Genomic DNA, 27168 nt, shown 5'->3' on the forward strand with positions numbered 1-27168 from the left:
TTCCTTTATTATAACCACACAATTACCACTTTGCGTTGTAAAATATGGCGAAAAGAAAAGCTGATGCTTCGCCAGAGGCAAAATCAACCAAAAAACCAACAAAGCAACCAACGGGTGCTGCATCGGTTTCAATTTGTATCCCATCCGGTGTAATATCATGTAAAAATGCTTACAACTTGCAACAGAAAACAATGATTGCTTATCAAATTGCCAAAGCTAGTTTGATTTATAACGTAGCTGAAATCATTGTATTGAAAGAGCTGCCAATTAAGCAGGAGGAGTTGGTTGCTGAGGCACCTGTAGGTGAAAAGAAGCAAAATGTATCTACAGTTGGGAAGAAACTTGTGTTTGATGAGGATGACACGAGTACAACATCGCAGTCTGCCGAAACAACCCCTTACAAAGAAAGGGGTGATGAAGAAGCAAATGATAACGTTGATGGTTCCAATGACGATAACAGCAGTAATGACGATGATGATGCATTATTATTGGCTAGTCTATTGCAGTTTTTCATTACTCCTCCATATCTAGTTAAAACCATGTTTCTGCCCCGATTAAATCCCAAATTTACCCATATTTTACCTAAATTCAAATATGCATTTAAATTACCCAAGATCCCCAGTTTACCATTTATGCAAAACAACAACGTATATCAAGATTTTAAAGAAGGGATAATCATCCCACGAGAAACTCCCAAAATTAAATCATCATCGCAGAAGGGCAAATTAGTACCATCGCCACATAAGGTCACGGTTAGTAAATATGCAAATATTGGTGAATCAGAAGCCATGAAGTTGGATATTGCTAGGGAAGTGCCGGTTTATTCACGTGTGACTATTGATGTACGAAATAAGACTATTGTTAGTGCAAAGCAGGCGTATGGCGTTAGTGGGTATAAGCTGTCGTTTGGGTATCATGTACGAATGGTGAATGAGCATCAATTTAATAAAGTTTTTACAAGTTCGCCGTTGAGTGATGGATATAGCCAAACGATATTTGTCAATTGTGATGATTATTTCGATAAATGGGGCAAAACGGTGGAAGAAGAGGTTGCCTTATCTCCGACAGAGTTGGGTACAGAGAAGAAGAGTAGTGATAAGAATTTATTGATGATTTTAGGCAATTATGCCACTATTCAACGTAATTTTGAGTCTGATGAGGCTAAAAGTGCCATATTCGAAGGTTTGGATAGTGTGCTGAAGTTGTTTGATTATAGGTTAGATACACCCAAAGGATGCAAAGTTGAAGAAGCTACATTGATCGCATTAACGAAGTTACTCCAATGAGTGGGGTGAAACGATAGGATTAAATAGACAATATACAAATGAGAATGTGTTTCAGTTCATTTTTCTAGGCATATAGAAAGAGGGTTAAGTAAATTTCTATTGGAAACATCATATCTGAAAAAAAAAGGAACCGCAGCAAGTCTAGACCTTTTAATATACGAATCGATAAAATATTTAGCTCTCAGTATAACAATCCAACAATATCTATGATAATACCAGGGGTCTGACTCTAGAGCTCCAAAGCTCTAGAGTAACTTCATATACGTTGATAAGAACATGAGTGCGCATATATAGACGTATATTAGATTGGTAGGAGTCTAATTGCTACTAAAATACAAAGTTCTGGAACTAATTCTTTTAGAGCTACCCAATGTGATCTGTCACTTTTGTTTGATTTTCCAAAAATAGAATTAGTGGGTGTTACATCCATACATACATATACTAGGATTGATGCATTGAGTGATTTGTTTATTTATTTTTTTTCGTTTATGGGCCGACATTGCCTTAATTAGGTAATTTAGAATTATATACAGGAAATAAGGTAGTGTACTATTGGACAATTATACAACAACACACAGGCAAACAGAAAAAATATATTTCGTAGACCGCAGTAGTTTAGTTAAGAGAGCAAAAACATTCAATAAACAATCAATCAATTGAACAAAAACAACAAAACAGAACGAAAGAAAAAGAAAAAGAAAAAAAAATCTTGCAACCCCAAAATCAACAAAAATATATCTTGAGCAAATAGAACCCTTTTTCTTCTTCTTACTACTACTACAACAACAACAGAGTTCAAGTGATACCCCCTCCCTTCTCCACAACTTATTACACCTAAACCACCTCATTCCACTCGTTAAGCCTACACATACACAACTACACTATGCAATTCAACTTCTTAACAGCTTTAGCAGCAGGACTTGCTACTGCCAATGCAATTGGTGATGTATGTATTCAGAGTAACTCCTTTTTTTGTTTTTAAGTTAAAAACTCCAGAGCCACCCATAAGACACAACCTATATCTCCACAATATGTCAAGATGGCTCAGTAGAAGAGGCTTTTCTTTATCTCCAATCATTGTGTACTAACTCCCCTTTCTAGCTTGCATTCAACTTGGGTGTCAAGGACAACTCCGGAAACTGTAAAACTGCTGACGAGTTCAAATCTGATTTGGAATTGATTAAAGGTTCCTCTTCAATCGTCAAAACTTATGCTGTATCAGATTGCAACACTTTACAAAACTTGGGTCCAGCAGCTGAAGCCGAAGGTTTCCAAATCATGTTGGGTATTTGGCCAACTGATGACTCTCATTTTGAAGCTGAAAAACAAGCCTTGCAGCAATACTTGACCCAAATCTCATCATCAACAATTAAAATTTTCCTTGTTGGTTCAGAAGCTCTTTATAGACAAGACTTGACTGCTGAGCAATTATCTGACAAAATCAATGATATCAAGCAAACCGTCAAGGACATCAAGGACAAAGATGGAAACTCCTATGAAAATGTTCCAGTTGGAACTGTTGATTCATGGAACATCTTGGTTGATGGTGGATCCAAGCAAGCTATTGAAACTGCTGACGTTGTTTACGCCAATGCCTTCTCATACTGGCAAGGACAAACCAACCAAAATGCCTCATACTCCTTCTTTGATGACATTATGCAAGCATTGCAAACCATCCAAACTGTTAAAGGATCCACCGATATTGAATTCTGGGTTGGTGAAACTGGTTGGCCAACTGATGGATCAAACTATGAAAGCTCTGATCCAGGTGTTGACAATGCTAAAAACTATTGGCAACAAGCTATTTGTGCCATGAGAGGTTGGGGTGTTAATGTTGCTGTGTTTGAAGCTATTGATGAAGCATGGAAGCCTGACACCTCCGGTATTTCTGACGTTGAAAAACACTGGGGTGTTTGGGATTCCAACAACAAATTGAAATACAGCATTGACTGTCAATTTGATTAAACGTCATTGTCATTTCCTCTTGGAAGCATCTGTCTTTTCAAACCTTGGTTGTGATATTGGCACATGTGTTTTCCATTTGATTTTCTTCGTTGCTTATTTTTATATAGCTATATAGGTATTTAGAGTTTGTTTTTAACAACAAAATAAAAAAGTGAAAGTTTATTGTGTTTTTTTTAAAGATAAGAAGTTTTAGGAAATAGTTGCAAAATGAAGAGGTTATACATTCCTCAAAAACAGCTTTTGCCAAAACAAGAAAACAAAGTATAAGATGAAAAGATGGCAAGTTAGTTTTTGAGAAATCTAGATCTAACACGAGTTAGAATTTATCCTTGTGTGTGTAACTGGTGATGTTGAGAGTATTGATACTTTTAATAAGCCTCTTGGCCACAGCGTATACCAAAACACCCAAATTCAATCCACCAAATATTCATGGCACATGGCAAACACAAAGCCAATCAGTGATGACGGGCCCACTGTTTTTCCAACCCGACACAGAATATTTAATTGAACCTCATGAACCTGGATTATCATATTCGTTTGATTTACAAACGATGACTTATGAAACGGCGCAGTATCTCGTTTATGGCAATGCGCAAAACCATTCTTGTCCTTCTGCTCAGTTGATTTGGCATCATGGGAAATTGAAAATCAAACCGCATCTAAAGAAGGGCTATGGTAAAAATGGTATTGATGAAAATGAGCATCAATTGATCATATTTCTTGAATCCATTGACCATGATTCACGCCAATTGGTTAGCGACCCATGTTTGGACGAAGGCAATCTGACGTATCAGCGGTACAAGGGGAACACGAAAGAAGTATGGAGTGGCATCTATAAGTATGATGCGTATGTTGATAAATGGAGTTTGATTTTGTATGATGAGTTTGGTGGCACTGGGCGGAAAGTATGGATGTGGTTGAAATCGAGAGATGTTGAAATGTTGCCAAGAGGGAGAGTCACAAAGAAGAAGAAGGTTTATGTTGATGCTTGATGGAAAAGTAGTTCGGATTCGAAAATAAGTAACAGTTTAACCAAATACATGCAACATTGTACAGTCATTGAATTTGTTGGAGTAAAGTGATACACAGAGAGGGATTTGGCTTGTTTAGGAAATGCCACCTCACGGCTCTTCTTGCGTTAGTTATAAGGAAGCTCTGTTGTGACTAAATTTTGTGGGGAATATATACCTATTACGTCGAGGGTTGCATGATGAAATGGATGATATCACTGAGGAGAAAATGTGTGATATAAAAGTGCTATGTGATGTGTTACATATATATATATATATAGCATATTTGGAAGTGGAGGCAATATTGTTATACCTCTAATAGATCATAAGTATGATGTTAGAGTGGCTTCTATAATTGAGGGGAAATATACGTTCGCTTTCTTAATACAATTTAGGTATCAATAAACAGCAAAATCCAAATGCACTCTCTATTGAGAGTTTTAAAAGATTTACATGTTAGTAGAGAGGTTTATTAGATATGTGGTAGTATATGAATAACAACATCACATTACTCATAAATAAGTGGGACTAAAAGGAAGGTTATCATTGAAAAGTTCTGGAAGTGGCTAAGTAAATATAACGCGGTTACTTTCCAAATAAGATTATAAAATAAAAGTAAAAAATATCTCACAGCAAGGGTGTGGGCGGATGCATATAATCTATTTCAATGTTTATGTGTGTTTGGATTTGAAGTCAGAAATTGGTTTTACATCTACTGTTTATTGTTGTTGGCTGTTGTTTGCAATTTATAGAAAGATAAGGGAATCAAATTGTTTTAATTTTTGTGTAACTAGTCTGTCAGGTATTATTTTCGACCAATTGGGTAAAAATTGGAGAGATCTCATTCTTAGCTTAGATAAGCGCCTCCCCAGCCCCGATGAATTGACAGATTTAATTAATTACTTTCGTTGTAAACTGAAGCAGTTATCAAGCGGCGGCACAAAGTGTTATTATATTCTCTTTTCCTCTCCTTTATTAACAAAAGATCGTCAATTTCAATTTTGATAGGGGTGATAAATGACATATATATATGGGCAAACAGAAGCCATGTCAAAGTCTCATCCCCTCAACAAAAGAAAAAGATAGCAACATATTTCCAACACTTCATCTATCAATTGGTCCTTTTCTTTTTTTTTTTAGAAAGCGATGACAGATTCAGTAGAAAAGAAGGACTCGTCTACCCAAAGACATAGTATCGACCATGGTCAAATAATCAACTACGTTCTATCGAATAAGTTAGCCCAACAACCAACAAATGTACGAAACTTGGACTCAATAGCTATGGCCCCTGGTGCCGCCCCTAATGAAAAGGAAGCATCAAGGTTATTACAAGAAGCACAAGCCAATTTAGAGTTTTCAACCGATACAGGGTACGCACCAGAATTGAGAAGAAATTTCAGCTTTATTTCATTATTGGGGATTGGCTTTGGTATAACTAATTCGTGGTTCGGTATTAGTGGCTCATTAATTGCTGGTATTTCTTCCGGTGGACCCATGATGATCTTGTATGGAATCATTATTGTCGCCAGTGCCGCCATGTGCATCGCTGTAAGTTTGAGTGAAATGGCATCAGCTTACCCTAATGCCGCGGGTCAGATTTATTGGACAATGAAGTTGGCTCCGCGCAAGTATTCGCGGTTGATGGCGTATACTACGGGGATACTTTCTTGGTTGGGTTCGGTGTTTACTTCGGCTAGTGTCACCATCACTATTGCAACGGCAATCACGGGTATGTATGTTTTGTTTCATCCAGAAACTACAGTACAACGATGGCAAGTGTTTATTGTTTATGAAGTGTTTAATATCTTGATGTTATTTTTCAACATCTATGAGGGACCGTTGCCAGCCATTTGTTCGGCAACATTGTACATTTCACTTGCGTCATTTATAATAATCATCATCACCGTCTTGTCGATGCATAAGGGTGATTTCGCCAGTGCCCAATTTGTCTTTGTTGATTTCAACAACGGTACAGGGTGGAATTCAGCTGCCATTGCCTTCATTGTAGGGCTAATCAACCCCAATTGGAGTTTCTCGTGTCTTGATGCCGCCACACATATAGCTGAAGAATCATTAAACCCCGCCGTGCAAATTCCACAAGCGATAATAGGTACAGTTATTGTTGGTTTCGTCACTGCCTTCACCTACTGTATTGCCATTTTCTTTTGCATTCGCAACTTGGATGATATTTTAGCCTCAAACACGGGAGTGCCAGTTATGGATATCTTTTACCAAGCAACAAACTCCAAAGCTGCCGCCATAGGGTTAGAAGTGTTGATTTTACTCACGGCCATTGGCTGCAACATTGGGTGTCATACATGGTCTGCAAGGATATGCTGGAGTTTCTCACGCGATAATGGATTGCCGTTGTCGAAATACTGGGCTAGAGTCAATACCAAAACGGGAACCGTAGTTAATGCTCACATCATGTCGTGTTTTTGGGTTGGTGTCATTGGATGTATTTATTTGGGTTCATCAACGGCATTCAATTCCATCCTTGTGTCATGTGTCGTTTTCCTCTTGTTATCATACATGATCCCCACATTGTGTCTCATTTTCCAAAGAAATCAAATTAAGCATGGACCATTTTGGTTGAATAGATTTGGAATTGGGTTAATTTGCAACTTGGTGCTTGTGGGTTGGTCAATATTTGCCACCGTGTTTTATAATTTCCCCTCAGTGATGCCCGTGTCAAGTGGAAATATGAATTATTCATCAGCTGTATTTGGCGTCGTTTTCGTTATATGTTTTTTTGATTGGGTGTTGAGAGGAAGAAAAGAATATGTTGATATTGAAGAAAGAGAACAACATAAGGAAGATTTGACATATCATTTATCGAATCAAGTATCAAATATAGAAGTGATGTTGTCACATCAGTATGAGAAGCCGTGAGAAATACTTAGCGGGGTGTGGTCAGTTGGGTTTTGCTTTATTTATTTTCATCTAGCGTGTATAGTTTTTCATTTCTGTTCGAATCTGATATTAAGTCTTTCATTTCATTGGCATTAAACAGATTTTAGTTTAATTTATACATATACATTTAAATTTACCTAGTATCAACAACGAAGGCTCTCCTTCCTTTCATTCACAGGTCGCCTTGTTCTGCTCTTTCACCCAATAATTCATTATACTTTTGTCTCAAAATATCTAAATTCTTCAGCAAAAACTCACTGTCTCGATTTAGATTCTTTATCGTTAAATCCCGATTTCTCAACTCTTGTTCATAATACAATTTAACTTCAGTCATCTTTGTCGTGTGTTTTTGGGAATATTCCTGATGAAGGTACTTCACTAGCGTATCCTCTTTTAATTTGAGTTCTTGTTGTTGATTGATTTTTAGTGCATCTATGTCTTGTTGCAATTGAGTCGCTTGTGATTCTTTAATGGTGAGTTGTTGTTTCAAGGTGGTTATTGCATCGAGTAATTTGTCAATCTCCGCTTTGTAAGTGGATATGTCCGACTCATGACTGGTTATAATCTGCGATTGAGTTTTAACTTGAGTTTGCAAATCAGTTATTGTTGATTTAAGTTGGTGGACTTCTCTCTGTACGTTGTTGTGTTTGGTGGTGAGGTTATAAATTTCGTCTTCTTTGGACGACAAGTCATTTTCGTATTTATTCTTTAAATCGATCAATTCTGATTCAATGCGGTTCTTATCTGACTCAATATTTTGAAGAAGCGACAACTTTGATTCAAGATGTTTTTTTTCTGAAACCACTTTATCAAAATCAACTGTTTGTGATTCAAATTGAGATTTGATAGAGTCAAGCTGCTTGTTTCTACTTTGAAGTTCCTCCGACAAATTGTTGACTAGTTCCTTATAATGAGCTTCACTGTGTTGAACAACCCGCAAGTCCGAAGACAACAGAGAAACTTTCTCTTCGTGTTTATCTTTCAACTTGAAAATTTCATCCTCGTAATTTTGCTTGGTTGAGGATATTAGATGGTCCAACTCCTTCACCAAATCCTGGTTTTCGTCATTTATAGCCACCAATCTTTTCTTTTCGTCTTGCAACTGTTCAATTCTAGCCTGTGAACCGTCAAGTTGAGTCCTGATATCAGTATTTGTCAGTCGCAATTGCTCATCTGACTGTTCTAACAACTTTACATTCTCCTCTAGGTGATCAATTTTACTGTCGTATTCTTGCTCAAGGCTGCCTAGTTTATCCAACAATTCTTGCTTTTCATTAACAAGTTTTAATTTGACATTTTCAAAATCATCCATTTTCATAGTAAATTCAATATGTTCCCTTTGCATTTGACTATGTTCAGTTTGAAGCTTGGAGAATTTGTCATCCAAATCATCATTCTTTTGTGTCAAGGCACGATTCGCCTCTTCCACCTCATTCACCGTGATTTTGTAATCAATCAACTTACACTTAAACCTCATATTGGAAGACTCTAAGATGGTGTTCCGCTTGGTCAAGGATGCCACATTACGTTCAAGTTGTTCTAGCTGTATCTTATTAAGCTCCAGTGCATGCTTCAACCTGTGTTCGGCTTCACGCTGTTTACTCAACTCATCATTCAATTGATTGATTTTCAAATCCTGTTGCTTGAGCTCTTCATTCAATTTGCTCAATTCTCTCTCATTTTCGGACTGTAATTTTTCAATGTATGAAAGAGGAAACATTGGTCTTGAGTTTGGCGAATCTAGGAAGTTCATGGTTGGTTCATCTTCTAACTCATTATCATCCTGGTCCTCGTCTTGAAACTCATTGACAGCATCCAAATCATGTCTCAATGGACTCAACACGGTATCTTCTTCTTGGTCATTATCTACTGTGCTTGGTTTCACATGATGTGGGTGTGGTCTTTGCGGTTGGGGCTCGGTCATTCTATCTGGCGTTTTTGTCGAGTATCTATTCTGCTTCAGTTCATTTAGCAATCTAGTCACCTGATTATGAGTTAAAGTTTGACTTGGCTCTCGCGAAAAGTTGTCACCCAATATCTCAAAATCGCCGTCACTCGATTTGGCACTATCATTATCAGCTAGTTTTTCCTCCTTCTTGGGGACATCTGTTTTAGCTCCAAGGTCCGCAGCGGTATCAATTACTTCCCTTCTACCTACTTCAATATTCTCAACAGATTTGGTCGCGTTGGTTGAGTCCTTATCTTCTAAAATAGCAACATCCTCGTCCTCATCTTCCACTTGTTTCCTCCTTTTCTCAGTTAGCTCATCTGCATCGCTGACCGCCTCTGGCTCTATTGCAGAACGATGCAGTTGTGTGGCATTTCTCTTTATTGGCGAGCTCAACTCGTCTGCTTCGGACATACTCGACCTATACCCTGAATGCTTCAACCTCTCCTCGCGATCCTCATTCAACTTGGACATGTACAATTCAACCTCCATAGCAGATCTCTGAATGCTACTCAAATTAGCCGGTTTACGTCTCTTGTGTAATGGCGACGTTATCGACATTCGATTACCTGGAAGTTTATTCAATGATGATGACGACGTGAGGTTTAGCTTTGGGCGTTCAGTAGACGAGAATGAACGTTTTGGTATACCTATAGTTGAGCGGCGTTGAGCCGAATTGATGTTTAGAAAAGTGGTTTTGTTGACCTTTTCTGTGTACGGTGCTTGCAAAGTTTGTTGCTGGCCTAGCTTCGTTGCGTTTGTATTTGTCAGTTGTTTGACCGGTGGCGTCCCACTTTGCAAAGGTCGATGTGGTACTAGTGGTACTGATGGCGGTGGTTTCATCGGTGATCTTGTTGGTAGCTTCACTGGTGAAAGTGAATCATCAATGTATATTGGTGAATTAGGTGGTTTAAAAGGGGAGGAGCTTGACGACATGGTGTCTAGATTTTTGGGTCTCTTCTCAATCTCCAACGTATTAGCAGTCAATTAGTTGATTGATGGAAGATGTAGTGATGAGTGAATGCCAGGGCACAAACAGGCTTCAATAGTAATCGTTGTCTATATTGATTAGAGAAGAAAAACAGAAAAATTGATTTCTGATTTCTTGAAATATATGGGGAGTGTATATAACCAATTAAATCTCTTTTTAACCGCGTCACTTTGTGTGCTCTTTGTCTATAAAGAAGTCGCGTGTAGTAGCAAAAACAGTGAAGCAGCTGCAAATCTTTTACCCCTAGCCACAAGTCAAAAAGAAGAAAAAAAGATTAACACGCGTTTGCTCCGAAGTAGGTACTTCAAAACTTTGCCATTGAAGCACTGGAGGAATGAGGTTAACTTGATTCATTACAGGTTCTATCTCAAGACCTAAGTATTGCGTTTCATGTTTCGCTCTATCATCAGTAGAGAACGGTTTATCAAATACAGGTTCAGTTAAAGTAAAATGTATATCAGTAGCACAGGTATCCAAAAGTATAATAATATAAATACTATATATATATATATAAAAAAAAAACAAAAACAAAAAGTAGAGTTGGTTAACAACATTCTGAGTATAAACAATACCAGCGGGAAGCATCAATCAACAAACTTCAAAATTCTACCTGACTCAAAAAGGGAACAAGTACTTTCGTCTTATTCAACTCTTACCCATGAACCTTACCAAGCAGTGCTAAGTGGAACAGTAGAGTTGGAGTAAGCAGAAGATCCATAAGTTGGAACGATCGAAGATGAAGATGATGCGTTGTTGTAGTGACTCAATGTAGAAGTGAAGGTGTGTAATTGAGTTTGAGTAACATCGACAAATGAAGTGATTGTAGTAGTGGTGTCACTGTTGGTAAATTCAGCTTGAACTGGATATGAAGTGACATAAACTTCAGTTGAAACAGTGATGGTAGTGTCATCTTCTTCATCGCTGTTGCTGGAAGAAGAAGTAGTGGCTGGAGCAGCGGTCACAGTGACAGTTACGGTTGATGCTTCACAAACATCCTTGTCGTTGTTTCCAGAAGCGGCAGTAGTTGAAGTAGAGCCTTGAGCAGTTGCTGACTCGGCAGCAACAGTTTGTTTGGAACCTCCAGTTTGAGCAGCACCTGTTTGAGCTGTAGCACTAGTCTCAGTGGAAAGTTTAGTAGAACCATTGGCATCAGTCACAGTGACGACGGAGGTAATGGTTGAAGTAGTGATATCACTTGAGCTTCCCGATTTGGCAAAGGTTGTGACTGCAGTGTTTGTAGCTGAAGTGTAAGTTGAACTATCAGATGTCAATGTAACGTAGTCGATGATAGTTGAAGTGATTGAGTCATCATCGGAAGATGATGAACCTTCTGCTGCTGCAGATGATTTTGGATAAGTAGATGTCAAGGTGTTTGTAGCTGATGTTTGAGTAGTTGAAGCATCAGAAACAGTAATATACTCGACAATAGTTGAGGTAATCCATTCGTCTTCATCACTTGAAGAAGAAGGTGATGATGATGATGATGATGCTGCTGCTGCTGCTTCTGAATTTTGAGAAGTTGGAACAACACTGGCCGAGTATCCGTAGCTACCTTCTGCTGAAGAAGATGCTAATCCATCTGAGGATGATGATGGAATAGTGGCATTCTCGTATCTTTTGTACAAGTGATAGGGTGGAGCTGCTGCTTGGGCTAATGAAGTTGCAATAGCCAATGCTACTAAAGATTTAAATTGCATAGTTGACGAAGGGTTGGAATAATTCTTTCACGATTGTTGTAGTATTGAACTTTTGTTGAGTAGTGGTGAGCTTTTTGACTTGAGTGATTTAATATGGACTAAAATAATATAAAAGGAATGAATGTCGATAGTTGGTTTTATATTAAATGCCTGTCAAAAAAAGATGATCTGTGTAGTTGGTGGTGAAATACGTAAAAGAAGAAAAGGAATTGTAAAAGGTAATATATAAATTGGGAATTGAAGAGCATTTTAAAAGGCGAAGGCAGTGTTTTTGAGGTGATTTTAAAATAAGCATGAAGCTATGGTTACGATACATACCATACCATAACGTAACACATCCTAGAACAATAGGACAAGTTAATGGGGCGTCTAAATTTTTTTGTTTGTATGGGATTACTATTGTTACATAAACAACAAGAAAACACAAAGGGTTTATTAAAATAAAAATAAAAATAAAAATAAAAATAAAAAGTAGAGTATGATGTTTGCGCGTGGCATGTTAAAAAAAAAATAGTCGTTTGTGTTGCATTTAATATTTGTGGCTTTTAAATGTTTGCAATCAAATAGAAAAGCTTGGAGAATTAACAATTAAAACCACCGTTTTTTTAACTTAGCATAACATTCAAGGCATTTAATTACTTGTGTAATACTTTGACATGTTTAACAACCAACTATTATTATTAACCCTTTGAAAAAAAAAAATATTAATAATAATAATAAACAATTTATACAAGCCCCTTATTGTTGACATTTGTTTTGAAATAGTATGGTCCAGTTTGGCTCGAGGTTTCTTCGAGAAAATATGAGAATAAGCTTTGTCCCTCCCCTCCCCCCTCCCCCTTTCCTTTTGCAGAGAGAAAGCAAACTGTGGCCAACGGTTGTAATGACTGCAAAGAAGCTACATAGGTTCTACTCATGTGATGGATAGGAGAAACGCATTGATACAGTTTTAATTCGTACATCTTCCTCTTCCTGCTGCCTATGCTCACTGGTCAACTTATACTATTATATCCATTCGTGTGACTTGTTCGTGAAGCGTAGTTTGCATTGTCTAATGGTATTGATAGTTGTTTATATATTTTGTTTATTTATTTATTTACTTTTATGGATGGCATTATTGTTGTTATGTGTTTAAATTCGCGTTTTCGTCTAATTCTGTTATTGTGATAATATACTGGTGTATGTGTTTATATGTTCTGCATATAAAACATTTTTTCACGCGTTTTTTTGTATTTTCTTTTTGTTTTTTATTATCTCATTTTATACCCCTTGTTTTTGTATATATTGTAAAACAATACGTCACTCATATAACACTATTTTATAGTCATTAAAGTTACTAAGGAGACGAACTTCCAAGCAAGGACCTTGCTTCACTTGACTATTTGTAGAAGAATATACTCAACAGCAGAGTCAATTTTCCTTTAGCTCATACATATTAACTGCGTCATAAATCTGGCTACAATCTCGTCATTATAGCAAATAGAAGAAACATGAATGACGAAGATCTGCTTTGCTGTAGGTGCAAGTTACGACGCGGAGCCACGCAAAAGAGAAGCATACCCCAATGCTACTTGGTAGGTCAATTCTAGATTTTTCTTTAAATATTGATGACGAAGGATGTACTTTTTGACAAAGCCTTGTCTATTCAACTGTTTCCTATTTATAGATTACAGACAAGGTTTCAAATACCGCATCATCATCTTTACTACAACAAAAGAAGTGAATGCAAGGATAAATACGCGCCTATGCAACTATCCTCTTTAAAACACAATACTAAAAATAATAAAAATAATAAAAATAATAAGAATTGAAGCATTGATTTCTTCCGACCACCTTCTTTGTCACATTGTTTAACTTTCTTAGTTTCGACTTCTAAACTTTGCTCTGGAATTCGTCTGGCTACAACAGGAGTTCATTGTTTGTTTGTTTAAATGTAGGTATTGTATTGTTGGAAACTTTGTAATTCACGCGAGTTATACATTGTTCGCCTTGTAAAAGAACAGCCTCAACATATGTATATAAAATTAAAAAGTGGCATTGCTTGTAACGGCAATCTCTCTGAGTATAAACTGGGAAAGTATATAGATTGTCTTATCTTATCTCACCTTTAAAGAATCACAACCTTCTTCTCATTTAAAATGGTCCAATATTCCCTTTATCTTTATCTTACAATACATCCATCGAAGTCAAGCAAGTCCTGGTTAGGTTTGTTCTAGCTATTGTTTTATTTGCAATGAGTAAACAGACATACTCAATGAGGCTCAAATTGAGCGTCACTGCTAAACTAAAACAACTGAGAAAGACAATAAACAATTTGGCTGTTTATATGATCTTCGTGTAATTGTGAGTTTATGTTCACCATACAATAATAGATACTAGACGTCCTATTGTTTGTCGTCTTGATCCCACTTCACGAAATAATTCTAAAAAGATCGCTTTAACGAAGAAGCAATGCCGACATACCGGGAAATCAACGCAGCAATTTTCATTCAAGTAAAGGCGATGGGCTCTCACTGCACCTTCTAGATCTAACCTGACTGGTGTTAGAACGCAATCCTTTCTTTATATTGAAAGGGGTAAACCGTTGGTGAACCATAACAAGCTTTTGTGTAATGTAGCATGAGCAATTGCTCTTCATAACGTTTTGTATGAGAATGCCTGTGACTGGTTCAAAGAGAACGTTAATACACTAATTGAAATGAGCATTCTAAAAGAGCTCGACAGGGGTAAATAGTGTACATGAGTATAGATTCACGAAACGGGTGGTGCAAAATGCCAAGTTACAATTAATAATAACTTTTTTTTGCGGAAGACCTCAAAAAATCATTCTGAATACAAATTCAGTTCAAAGTTGAGTTGTTTTGTTCCTTTTGATGTTTTTGTTTCTATAAATAAATCAAGTCAATCTAGGCTCTGCTAAACTATTTCTTTATTTCCCAAAACTTTGGAACCAATAAGCTACATTCACGAAAATGCAATCTCTCCGCACATAATATATTAATTCCCTCTTTTAATGAAACCAGTTTCTTTGCTCTTAACTTTAATCTTGTAAAAAAATTAAATTAGATCTAATGAGACCCAGGCTTGAAGAAAGCTAAAACAGTAACTCCTTTACAAGAGGCATAAAGTCAACGCTCTGGAAATGACATTAACAAAGCTCACGTTTTTATTAACTTTCTCGTTGTTCTATTTGTTCTCTGTCAAAGCTTAAACTTCTGAAAGCAGATCAATTTACAGCCTAGAAGAATTGATTAATGATGTCGACAATAGAAACACAATTCTTTATCGTGTTTGAAATTAGTCTTTTCAAAAATAGCTTTTCTATGAGTTGTCACGCTAAAATTCTTTCTTCTCTTTCTTCAAGTCATTTGGTAGTTGTAATTCGAGCATAATCTTTTACAAGGTAGCCTAAATATAGTAAACGTTTCATCTCCATGAGTTTTGATGTAATAATTCTATCGTTATCTATTTTTTGCAACCAGGGTGCACTCAATCGATACACAAAACCACAAGCGGAATTAGAATTCCTAATTTGGTGCTCAACGTGCGGCACCAATTCGAGTTTTTCTTTTTTTCTTTTACAACCAAACCGAGTCAAAAACTTAGGATTTTTAACTGGCGCTTATTACCAAAATTAGTGATAGTTGCGTACTTTTCGGCCCAAAGATAAGTTTAGTTGAGCCGCCACACTCGGCAGAATGAGGCCACCAATTATTTAACCATCCAAAAAAAAAAAAAAATAAAAGGAGGAAGAACCTCGTTCATTCTAACTCCACTCTTCTTTACCAAACTACATCATGATTGGACTTCCATTGGATAGTGATTCCACAAGCAAAAGAAAAAAGTACTCCATTGTTGGAGGTTTAACCTTCATCATCTTGTTAATTGTCTTCTTTTCAACAAATTTATTCAATTATTTCAAAATTGCCATAACCCCAATCCCGGGAAAAGACTCCAAAATCTGCCCTTTGCAAAACCCAATTGCTCCTCCTTCATTCCACAAGGACAATTCCTCAGTATTGGACATTTTATACGGTTCAAAGTATAGAGAACAGTCAATTGAGAGATTATCGGGAGCTATTCAAGTTGATACCCAAATTTTTGACAACCAGCCTGATGTGGATGAAGCACCGGAGGTATGGGCTAAATTTAAGAAGTTCCACAAGTATTTGCAATCTACTTTCCCTTTGATTTATGAAAACTTGGACGTCACCACGGTTAATACTTATGGGTTGGTGTACACCTGGAAAGGATCCAAGAAGGATCTTAAGCCAGTTTTGTTAACTGCTCATCAAGATACTGTGCCCATTCAGAAAGATACTTTAGATAAGTGGACTTATCCACCATTGGAAGGTCATTATGATGGTAAATACATTTACGGCAGAGGTGCTTCTGATTGCAAAAACACCTTGATTGCCATTTTGGAAACATTGGAACTCTTGCTCAAACAAGGCTATAATCCAAGTAGAACCATAATTGCTGCATTTGGATTTGATGAAGAAGCTTCAGGAGTCCGCGGTGCTGCTTCCATCGGCAAATACTTGGAAGAGAAATTGGGCAAAGATTCCGTATATGCCATTATCGATGAGGGTCCAGGCTTAACCACTGATGCGTTAACCGATACTATTATTGCTGTTCCAGCTACAGGTGAAAAGGGCTACACTGACATTCACGTGGAATTGATTACTCCTGGTGGCCACTCATCCATCCCACCTGACCATACATCAATTGGAATTATGTCTGAATTAGGATACATCATTGAAAAGGATCCTTATGAATCTATTTTGACTAAGAAGAACCCGATTTTCCAATACTTCCAATGCGTCGCTGTCCATGACCCCAAGGATAAGATCCCAAAGACTTTTAAGAAGATTATATTGAGGTCTGGATTTGACAAGTTTGCAAATTCGAAATTAGTGGCTAAGATTTCTGAAAACAAATTGTTGAAGTATTTAATTAGAACATCGCAAGCTTTAGATATTATTAAAGGTGGTGAAAAGGTCAATGCGTTACCTGAAGATACAAAGTTGGCAGTTAACCATCGTGTTGCTATTGAATCTAACGTCGCTGCTGTCAAACACCACTTCACTCAACGTGTAATTGAGGTTGCCAAGAGACATGGCTTAAAAGTGACCTCTTTTGGAAAAACTGTTTATGAACCCGAAGGAACTGAATATGCCGGAGAATTCAAAGTAACTGGTGATGCCGGTTTGGAGTCTGCGCCTATTTCACCTACTGATGACAATGTATGGGCATATTTGTCTGGTGTTACAAGACACGTTTTTGAAGATTTGGTTTATACCAACTTGACATATCCAATTGTGTCTGCTCCAGCAATTATGTCGGGTAACACTGATACTAGATACTACTGGAACTTGACGAGAAATATCTTTAGATACTCACCATTTTATGTTTTCAATATTGTGGGTAGTGGTGTTCATTCGGTCGATGAGCGATTGCAATTCGATGGACATTTGCAATTACATGCTTGGTTCTATGAATATTTGCAAGCTATTGATACTGCAAAAGCAAATAATTAGAGTAGCTACTATGATTTGACTAGATGGTAAGTAGTTATATATGCCGAAACATTGTGCCTCAAGTATGATATGATCTCTACAAAACACGCAATTCCCAAACGTAGTAAGATATCTTTTACCTATAAAAATACATGAGACAAATCAACAACTTCGTTTTCTCCACGAACATTATTCTGAGTTTATGATTAAATCCAACATTAAACTAATCCAATCAGACTATCCCTTTAATTTATCTCTTTCTTTTCCAAAGGATTGTATCTCAAGAATTTTTCAATCAAATCAACATGAGTTAAAACCATTCTTCTGCAGCAATACCTTTTCAATTGTAGTTTATCTAAAGCTTCACCTTCAGGCATCGATTCATCTTGTAACAATTCTAAATAAGTCTCCCATTTATCACCTACTACTTTACCGCAGGAGAAGCAACGTATTGGAATAATCATGATGATGAGGTGGTGTAGATTTTAAAATTTTGTGTGATTGTGCTGTGAGTGTGGCGAAACGAGTGTGCTAATCTAGTTTGTTAAGCTCTCTTTAGCGGTAGTGTATATTTGTTTTAGATGTGCTGCTGTGACTTAGTCTTTGGTTCAGCTGATCTCTGATAGATGTAAGGGGATAGATGTATGGTATGTAAAGGAGTATCGGGTACGTGATGGATATTGGTGTGATACTTTTCTTTTTCTTTTTCATCGATGGTTTTTTTTTCTGTCTGTCTGTTTGCTTTTTGTGTGTCTGTCTGTCTGCTTGGCTCCTCTTCTCATCGAAAATTCCAAAAAAATTTCAACCAATCTAACTATAGACTCTAAGCTTCCTTACAAGGCAAACGCACAGACACTCACTTTTCCAACGATGCCTTCTGCTAGCATAGACGAATGGTCACTATCCATGTTGACAGGGGGTGTACCGAACCACTTCCCTTATTCACAAACCACAGCATCAGTATTTTCCCACGATGGAAGATATTTAATCACTACGTTAACTCATCAAATCAGAGTCTACTTCATATCCACCAGACAATGCATAAAGACGATAGACATTGACTTAAATGACTTGGTAGATGTAAAATTGGATGTAACTAATCCAAATCACGTTATTCTTTTTAAAAGTTTTGGAGAAATCATCACTGTCAATTACAAAGATAAATTGGCTGAAGCCGTAGTTGCAAAGACTTCAATACAACAACAGTTGGGTAACTTGCTTCTATTGTCAGTTGTATGCGTGAAGCATACAAAGTATATTGTCATCACTGGAAAGAGAGATAAGAAGAAGGGGTTTAGTCCTCATACAAGATACATCAACTCAATTGATAGAACATCAGAACTGGTGACCGTTATCGGTGATGTCCAAAACGTGCTAATGTATTCAGTATCGTTAGATACTTCAAAGTTGGCATTTGTCATGAATGATCATAAGGTATTGTTGGTGGATTTGGCCACTTATTACACCAACAGTGAAGAAGACCAACAGGTGTCTACATCTGTACCAAATTTGGAGTCATTGATTGTGAAGGAAGTGATACCATTTCAGTACAGGTCTCCAGTTACATCAGTAGCAGTATCTAATGATTCGCTAATTGCATTGGGAACAAACTCGGGAGTAATTCAACTCTTGTATGGAGGACTTGTCAACAATGACAAGGCACAACAACGTGTTTTCAAATGGCACATTGACCAAGTTAATGCCCTACAATTTTCACATGATAATAATTATCTTCTCTCTGGTGGTGCTGAAAAAGTGTTGGTATTTTGGCAATTGGAGACAGAAAAGAAGCAATTTTTACCAAGATTGAATGGGGTTATTGATAAAATAAATATTGACAATTACAAAAATGACTATGTTGAGTTATTATTGAAAACGGATGTTAACAATTATGAGATTTTGGTATTGTCATTGGTGGATCTTGTGTCTAGATTATCGGTGAATACCATAAGACCCAAGTTTACCAATAATGTGAAAACAACTTTATCACGTACCAAAAAGAGACTTGCAAAAGAAGGGTTGGATCAGTTCAATAAACTTAAATTGAGGTATGATTACAGTTGTCAATTTGAGATCCACCCAAAGACAAAAAACTTGTACTTCCCCAACGACTCATCGATTCAATCATTTGATCTAGTCAAGAATGAACAAAGTTTTATTCAACATGCAGCACCAGTATTATCCACCGGTAAAGTACGCTCTGAAACTAAACTACTCGACCCGCAAATTTCATTACTACAATTCACAATCGATGGTGAGTGGATGTGTACTTATGATGAGGTAACTAGTGCTGAAATTGATTGTCTTTTGTCCACCAATGATAAGCAATATGCCTTGAAGTTTTGGAAATTTATTGAAAATAAAGATAAAGAAAAGGATAAAGATCGTGATAATCGAAATGGGTATTGGGAGTTAACGACCAAGATTCTTGATCCTCATGGGAAATTGTCACCTGTTATGGCCTTGGTCCCAGCTCCCACCTCATATTTCAACGGAGTGGCATTCTTGACTGCTGATGACAAAGGTGGTGTTCGTGTATGGAGGCCATCGTACCCCAAGGAGATTTACAAAGTTGCTACGCCTGCTAATAAATCGCAACAAATTGCTTGGTCTTTGCGCAAACAAAAGCCATCGTCAAACACTGTATCAGATGCAGTGGCATTAGCATGGTCAGATGACAGTTCGATTATATTTCTCAGTCATGAATGTTCCATCACTTGCTTTGATAGTAGGACGTTTGATCCTTTGGAATTCCAACTTCCAATATTAACCGAATCTAAAATCAGATCCATCAAATATTTAAACAACTATCTCGTTGTTTTATCGAAAACGAGATTTTTCGTTTATGATTTAATCAAGGGTCAATTAACCAGTTTAGTGACCAAAGTGTCAACAACTAGTGGTGGCAAGAATTTAATAACGGTTGATTCAACAAGAAACCTCATTTGCTTAGCTATCAATTCATATACCAATTTTGAATCAGATTGGGAAAACTTGCAAATTGCATCAAAAGTGTACATATTCAAACCAAATCAATTGAAACCGGTGTCGGTGCATACACATACACTGGGTGTTGCCTCGGTTAAATGCGATGCTAATGGATTTATATTTGTTGATTTGGATACTCGTGTTGGCTCGTTGAATTCAGCATTGTTGGACGTGGAAAGTAATGACGTAGCTGGATTGACCAACGAAATCAACCAAATGTTAATCACAGCACAAGCAAACGTTGACTTGTTAAATAATGGTAATAATGCACCAGTCAAGTATCAGTCAAATGGAAATGCTCCTGATGAGGAGATGGAGGATGCTGGCTCAAAAGTCATTGACTTACATACCTTCCAGCCCATTTTCCAAAACCTTGATGGAATTCAAATAGAGACTATATTTGATCGTATATCGGATATTCTTAAGTAAAAAAAAAAAATACACATATTAATCATCTTCATGACCGCCTCTATTTACAAAGCTATATCCAAGGACCTACCATTTAAAAATTGACTTTTGTTCCTCTTCATTATCCTTCAGTTGGCCTCGTTGTATAGCCAACACACTTTCAACCTTACTCAAGGCATTTTCCAACAAGTCCTTATGTTCTTGCAATTCAATGTGTTTCTTGACCTTTGAATCCTCCTTGGCAAATCTTTCAATTTCGTCTTTAGATAAATTGGAGAAAAATTTAACATCCAACTCACGAGGGAAATTGTAATAAAAATCACTCAATAATTCAACGTTTAGGAATAAAATTGCCGTGGTGGAAATCTTGGTTGCCACTGCATCCAAAAACACTTCAGGACATTGATACTTGTTTTCTTTTGATTTACACTTTTTGGAATTCTTAATAAACAGGTATCTCATTTTAAGCAACGATAATCGATCTTTTAAAAAGATGGCGTCTTTGCCTCTTTGGATTAAAGTTGGTGAAAATCCCAACGTTTCATTCGATGTAAGGTCGATATTTTCCGACTTGTTCTGTTTCAACTTTTCCAAATATGTAACAACTTGCTGTAATTTACGTCCACCAACATGATGTTTCAAGTCGTTGTAAACTTCATCACATTGCCTCATCTCTTCCTTTAATAAAGCAACGGCATTGGCCTTTGATGCATCCCATTCACGATCCTCAATCTCAACTTCGTACTTGTATGGCTTGATACAATTCTCCACTTGATCGGCAGTCGAATAATATTTTGCACTCAAGACTGTTTTTGCCGCATCCTTAACTGCTTGCTTAGCCATGGGATGGTTCCTCAATTGGGTATTGTCAACAAGATTTTCCACTTCGGTTAAAAGGGCATTGGTTATCAAGTTTGTTGACATTCTCCCTACACCCAATTTCGTTAACGAGCCTGAAGCTAAATCTAGTTTTCTGTGCCAGTAAATATCATCATCGTGGATAGCTTGTGTTAGTTCCTTCAAGTTTGGCTCCACCACAGTTGAACTATTCAAATCAAATGGCTTGTTCCAGTACCTTTCCGCTAACAAATCCAACACTTTTTGATCCAAAGCATTCTTCAAAATCGCTTTCAATTCATTACGCGAAAAGTGATGACTTAAATCCTTGGTACCCAATTTCAACATGTCAATATTGTTTGCTAAATACATCTCGGGTGTCAATGGACGATCATTAAACTCAACCTTGAACTGATAAGACGTCTCTTCCAATTCTTGTTGAATCGCCAAATGGGTTGGTCTTAATGATGCAGCCATGGTCTTTTCCAAAACCTTCATCAATTTCTTTTTCAAGTTTCTTGTGCCCACTGTAGTTCCATAAAAATCTTCCTTGTGTTCTTTTAAATAATTGTGCTCAAAGTTTTGTTGTGCTACAAATGCTTGAAATCCAGTCACCTTGTTTCTTGAAAATAAGCTGGCATTTCCCTTTGGCTGTGGAGCTTTAGTAATGACTCCCACATACCCTAATCTTAATGGATACTTGCGATTGGTCAAAATCAGATGGGCCTCCTTAGGACTGACTAAATCCAACTTTGTAATGACACCAATAGTTCTCTCCCCTCTAGGATCAGCCAATCTTGATGCTCTGAGAGCTGCAGAATTTGCTAAATCAACATCGGCTGCAGAGATTGCCAAAATGACATTAGGAGGTTCCAAATACTTAAAGCAGAGCTCTCTAATTTTCTTCTTTAATTCGATAGGTTGATCAGCAGCTTCCACTTGTATGTACCCCGGTAAGTCGACCAACGACAAATCAGGCACCTTTGGTGATCTAATTGTCACTTGTATTGGGTCATTTGAAATACATTCCGTCTCCGGTACAGCCATGTTCAAATCATATAAAATCTTTTGCAACTGGGTGAAATCGGTTAAATTGTTTATCTTCAAAGCGGGTAGTTCCGCTACATTTGATGCCGACTCTGGAGTATTCACCAATGTCAACTCAATAGGTCTTCTTGTTACCATATTTGAACCTTTTGGTAAAAACTCTTGTCCCACGATACTTTCCAAGACGGAAGATTTACCACTAGACTGTGAGCCAATAACTACAATCGATGGTAATTTGATTCCATCGTGATCTACACTTGCCAACAAGTTTCTGATTTCAATCATTTGACGAGTGAGGTTTAACATGTTATCATCAGTCTCGTCTGGTCCTTCAAAATCTTCTTCGTCATCTTCTTCGATTAGTGTCTCCATTTCGTCTTCATCTTCATCTTCTTCCACTGCTGTCTCGTCTTCGTCATCGCTAGTGAGTCCTACAGCAGCAGCAGTTGCTCCAAGTGCAGTTGCGGCATCATCACCCCCACCACTGCCTCCGCCCCCACTACTACTGGTACCACCGTCACCACCACTACCACTATCTCCTCCACTCATACTCTTGAAGAATTCTCCTGTCTTATCAAACACGCCGTCGGTAAAATCCTTGAACCGACTTAATTGATCTTGGGTGTACGAACTAGCTTGTTCGACTTTGTATGCAATGTAGGTTCCCCCAGCTGCCATTCCTCCACCTATGTATGCTGGTAACTTGGTTGCCTTTGTTAAAACTTTGATGAACCCAATGTTTCTAGTGGGTATCAATATTCCATTGTTGTGGTGATAACGATGGTGGTAAGGAATAAACTTGGATGAGTTCTTCAGTGTTGGTCTTATTAGAAGAAACGACCGTTGATTAATGATCGAACGAGGGTTCGATATTAGTCGTCTGTTAAGTATCGGTATCATTCTTGATCTTACCCGTGTAAAGGAAATGTGTGGATTCTGTAGTTTTTTTTCCCCTGTCAAATATTTCTTTGCTTTTGTATTTTGTTTTTTTCTCCTGTTCTACAAGTGATGATGACAACTATTATCACCAGTTTTATTTAAAATAAGTGGCAAAAATTCAAGAACGATGAGATGATGCAATTTGGAAGAGCTTCTTGGTTCCTGAAAGATATAATGTACGAATTAGGACATTGCTTTACAACTGTACGTTTAAAGAGTTTCAAAAAATAAAATAAAAAATAATGCTCCCTACCAGAGTCGAACTAGTGACCTTTGCATTACAAGTGCAACGCTCTACCAACTGAGCTAAAAGAGCGTGTAATTTGCAAATTTATATACCATTTTTTTGAGAGTAGAAGTTTTATATCACGTTGAAAATAAAAATATTGGAAGAATTAAGGAGTAGAAAGATGATCAGGATGCTTAGATCTGACTTGTACAAAGGATATAAAGTTGTAAAGTCCTCCAACTTCACGATATTTTAATAATCTTTCTAAATTCGAGATTTTTTCAATATCAGAGCTCAATTTAACAATCGTATTGGTTTTAGGTCAAAAATTTGTTGCAAAACTTTTACAAATAAAGCACCTCAAAAAGCTTTTTGAAGATCATTGAATTTGAATAAATTTAGGGGTTGACTAGTAAAATTTAATATCTTGTGAAGTGCAACTGAAAGTATTTATTTAATGATCCTTATGTGTAAACTATAACTAAAGACTATCCCAATCAATACAGCAAGTATGACGGAAATCCATGATCATTTATAGTGTGTCCATGTTATTGACAAATAAACAACCATCAATTGTCACGCGTCGTGTTGGTGAGTTTGTGATAATAGGTGTTTTAACCGGATTTGGTAAAATATAACGTTCTAGAATATTCTTGAATATATTCTGGGAACGACAGATTGTACATTCAGAGACTATCTCTTCTAATAGATTCATTTAGAATGTGAGATATACAGATGCCTTGAAGCTGCTGCATCAAAAAAAAAAAAGAGACAGAAAAGTAAAATAAAGGAACTGAAGCGTATAAATAGCAATTGAGTTTTCTTCATCTTTTTCATTCAATAATTGACACTACTTCAACTTCCTCCTTGATAACATCATAGAAGATTTTCGGAGTTTTTATTGATCTTGAATGTTCTCCTGTTCTTTTAAACTTGCGTGAGATTCTTACGAGGCCGTTTACAGGATCGTCCAATTTTCAAATATTGTGTTATTTGGTTTTTATAGTAATCAAACTTCTCTAGAATGGTGTTTGGTTGAGTTACACTTGGACAATTTGGCAGTACACTAAAGTTTTCAAACATTATTAAATGATAGATGTGTGTTCTGATCAAGATGATTTTTACTGTTGATTAAAATATCAAACTGCTCAAAGATGAAATTTACCTTCTATCATGCCACTTCTTGTTCGCATCGAAATAGTTTCATTTATTGAAGGCAAGTATGTCATAGCTCCTTAAATAGCTGAGAGTTTATTCGGATTGAAAATGGGTTAAAAGAAGGTACGTAGCTTCAAGTTAAGTTCTGTTTAATAATATATTTAAATTTTGTATTTCTCGTAATAAGTTTTTAAAAACAAAATCATATAGTGTATGAATCTATCCCTGTTAGATGTTTGTGCTATCCTACTTTTTGTTTATATTTATGATTTCTTTAAAGAGCAAGAAGGCATGGAATGCAAAAGATAAAACCTTTGTGGGTGCTTTGGTATAGAGAATACATAACGCCACTTGAAGCGCAAATGCGAGCGCAATGTCTCTATTTTGTCGAAAATGCCAAGCAAAATAAAATGTCCAATTCAGTGAGTAAAGCTAAATTATCTTTCTGTTACACTAAAAGTAACTTTATAGACAGAAAGGAAAAGACAAGATCTCGCTTAAAATAGGGAAAGAGACAGACTCCTACCACTCGTAGCCATGGCTTCATTTCCACATAATATCCTTATCAACAATGTACAGAAGCTTTTCCAACTTATGGAAGTTTACACAATTACTGAATAGAGCAGTACGGGATGGTCTGTATAACTCTTTAAATACTTCAGCCAATTGACATCTCTTTGAATGTTGGATCAGCAATAGATTCAAAAAGAGAAGAATCAAAATTGTGCTGAAGAACAAAATGCAATAAAAAAGAGATTATTAATTTGAAAATATCGCTCGAAAACAGGCTAGCTATGCCTCAATGCAACATCAGATGGATAGTCAGCAATGACATATAATGCATCACTTTGAGAATGCATAGGCAATAAAGGACGAACGCGAAGAAGAAGACACACAATTCTTGCTGGTTCTAAAATTTTTGAAAGCCATATATGCAGCTAAAGGTAACCTCCAAACGAATAGAGAACAAAATGAAAGCTTTTCGTATGTATAGTGAATCTGTAGTAATTTCCTCGGATATGATACTATCATGGAACTTGAATATCCGACAGAAGAAAAAAACAAATTGAAAAAAAGAAAATTTTCTTTTTTTGAAAGCAAACGTTTTAGAGGAGTGGGGGTGATAGTGGGGTATAATCTTATGTTTGATGCAAACGATATGCCCCACTTCCTTCAAACCGAAATTGAAATGAGAATGACTTTCCTTAAAGCAGTCGTGGGTGTACTTATCCCATTCAAGCTGATAAGGCTACTATTGCTTTTATTACTACGGCTGTGGTTGCTATTGTTGTTATTGTGGTTAGCATTTGTTTTTTGGAAATGCAAAACACAAAGAAAAAAAGTAGTGAACAGAAGAAATATAGTAAATTTAACACTACGTATGTAACTTAGTTGATAGAGATAAATATGCTGTGAATATATACCGCATTCGGAAGAGGGAGGACTAGGGGCATACCTAAATGACGCAATTGCAAATCAACCACATTCGCTCTCTCACGCGCGGTTGTTCACATTGCCTATTGTTTATTGAGTTGTGTATTGTGCATTGTTTTGTATTAGAGAACAATTGTTTGCGGCTTTTTTGCTTTTAAGAAAACAATAAACGCAAAATAGCAAATGAAGAACAAGAAGAACACTTCGAGCGGGAATAACAACAATTAAAAATCGCGATACAACAGAAGAGGACTGTATTTAGACAAACAACAAAAAAGAAATAAGGGGAGTTTTACATGCTCTCTTTCTATTGTCTTATTGTCTTGTTGTATTTAGCCAATAAACATGCACAAGCATTGTCGAGGGACGTAATAAAGAGCCAGTTGTAGTTTTGCTATAGGTTGACTGTGCCTTTCTTCTTTACTATTAGAGTAGGCCATTGCGTTACTTCTTCTTTGCTCTTTCCTCTTTGCTGCAAAAAAGAGAAAAAAATTTTAAAAATAAAATTAAATTTCTTTTTATCTTTTGTTTTTATTTTTGATGATTTCATCTTTTTACACTCACACAAATTTAACCGCTGGATCATACAAAACAATCACTACATATATATACCTGTCTTTTCCCTGTTTATACACCCACTTTAGCTATCAGAGTTATGTTATTGAAAAAAGGAAGATATACTTGACTACCAACTTTCATGCCTTTACCACACAGAAGATAGTTAGTCTACCTTCACCCTACATCTCACATTACTTACACACAGTTTAACAACAAGCAACATTTTAATGATTACACAACT

General features: G+C 36.7%; 10 protein-coding genes across 10 annotated transcripts; 6 read left to right on the forward strand and 4 right to left on the reverse strand. All coding sequences in view use genetic code 12, as the record gives it.

The window, feature by feature from the left end:
- Positions 1-44: 44 nt before the first annotated feature.
- On the forward strand, positions 45-1286 carry CANMA_003647 (putative methyltransferase; the record flags this gene model as incomplete). Its single annotated transcript, XM_051815842.1, has 1 exon — positions 45-1286. The coding sequence occupies one exon, from the start codon at positions 45-47 to the stop codon at positions 1284-1286; it is 1242 nt and encodes a 413-aa protein (XP_051670783.1).
- Positions 1287-2169: 883 nt separating this feature from the next.
- On the forward strand, positions 2170-3251 carry BGL2 (glucan 1,3-beta-glucosidase; the record flags this gene model as incomplete). Its single annotated transcript, XM_051815843.1, has 2 exons — positions 2170-2232; positions 2388-3251. The coding sequence occupies 2 exons, from the start codon at positions 2170-2172 to the stop codon at positions 3249-3251; spliced, it is 927 nt and encodes a 308-aa protein (XP_051670784.1).
- A 347-nt stretch (positions 3252-3598) lies between these two features.
- CANMA_003649 (uncharacterized protein) lies at positions 3599-4243 on the forward strand (the record flags this gene model as incomplete). Its single annotated transcript, XM_051815844.1, has 1 exon — positions 3599-4243. The coding sequence occupies one exon, from the start codon at positions 3599-3601 to the stop codon at positions 4241-4243; it is 645 nt and encodes a 214-aa protein (XP_051670785.1).
- A 1164-nt stretch (positions 4244-5407) lies between these two features.
- Positions 5408-7153, forward strand: CANMA_003650 (uncharacterized protein; the record flags this gene model as incomplete). The annotated part of the gene is made up of 1 exon (XM_051815845.1): positions 5408-7153. The coding sequence occupies one exon, from the start codon at positions 5408-5410 to the stop codon at positions 7151-7153; it is 1746 nt and encodes a 581-aa protein (XP_051670786.1).
- A 193-nt stretch (positions 7154-7346) lies between these two features.
- CANMA_003651 (uncharacterized protein) lies at positions 7347-10058 on the reverse strand (the record flags this gene model as incomplete). The annotated part of the gene is made up of 1 exon (XM_051815846.1): positions 7347-10058. One exon carries the CDS (start codon positions 10056-10058, stop codon positions 7347-7349), a length of 2712 nt encoding a protein of 903 aa, XP_051670787.1.
- A 720-nt stretch (positions 10059-10778) lies between these two features.
- On the reverse strand, positions 10779-11810 carry PGA54 (Pga54p; the record flags this gene model as incomplete). The annotated part of the gene is made up of 1 exon (XM_051815847.1): positions 10779-11810. The coding sequence occupies one exon, from the start codon at positions 11808-11810 to the stop codon at positions 10779-10781; it is 1032 nt and encodes a 343-aa protein (XP_051670788.1).
- Positions 11811-15607: 3797 nt separating this feature from the next.
- CANMA_003653 (Gly-Xaa carboxypeptidase) lies at positions 15608-17350 on the forward strand (the record flags this gene model as incomplete). Its single annotated transcript, XM_051815848.1, has 1 exon — positions 15608-17350. The coding sequence occupies one exon, from the start codon at positions 15608-15610 to the stop codon at positions 17348-17350; it is 1743 nt and encodes a 580-aa protein (XP_051670789.1).
- A 224-nt stretch (positions 17351-17574) lies between these two features.
- CANMA_003654 (DNA-directed RNA polymerase core subunit) lies at positions 17575-17793 on the reverse strand (the record flags this gene model as incomplete). The annotated part of the gene is made up of 1 exon (XM_051815849.1): positions 17575-17793. One exon carries the CDS (start codon positions 17791-17793, stop codon positions 17575-17577), a length of 219 nt encoding a protein of 72 aa, XP_051670790.1.
- Positions 17794-18199: 406 nt separating this feature from the next.
- NAN1 (Nan1p) lies at positions 18200-20746 on the forward strand (the record flags this gene model as incomplete). The annotated part of the gene is made up of 1 exon (XM_051815851.1): positions 18200-20746. One exon carries the CDS (start codon positions 18200-18202, stop codon positions 20744-20746), a length of 2547 nt encoding a protein of 848 aa, XP_051670791.1.
- Positions 20747-20812: 66 nt separating this feature from the next.
- CANMA_003656 (dynamin-related GTPase) lies at positions 20813-23509 on the reverse strand (the record flags this gene model as incomplete). Its single annotated transcript, XM_051815852.1, has 1 exon — positions 20813-23509. The coding sequence occupies one exon, from the start codon at positions 23507-23509 to the stop codon at positions 20813-20815; it is 2697 nt and encodes an 898-aa protein (XP_051670792.1).
- Positions 23510-27168: the final 3659 nt, after the last annotated feature.

The sequence above is a fragment of the Candida margitis genome, assembly GCF_024628925.1.
Source record: "Candida margitis strain CBS 14175 chromosome Unknown scaffold34, whole genome shotgun sequence".
In the NCBI taxonomy this organism is placed as follows: Eukaryota; Fungi; Ascomycota; class Pichiomycetes; order Serinales; family Debaryomycetaceae; genus Lodderomyces; species Lodderomyces margitis.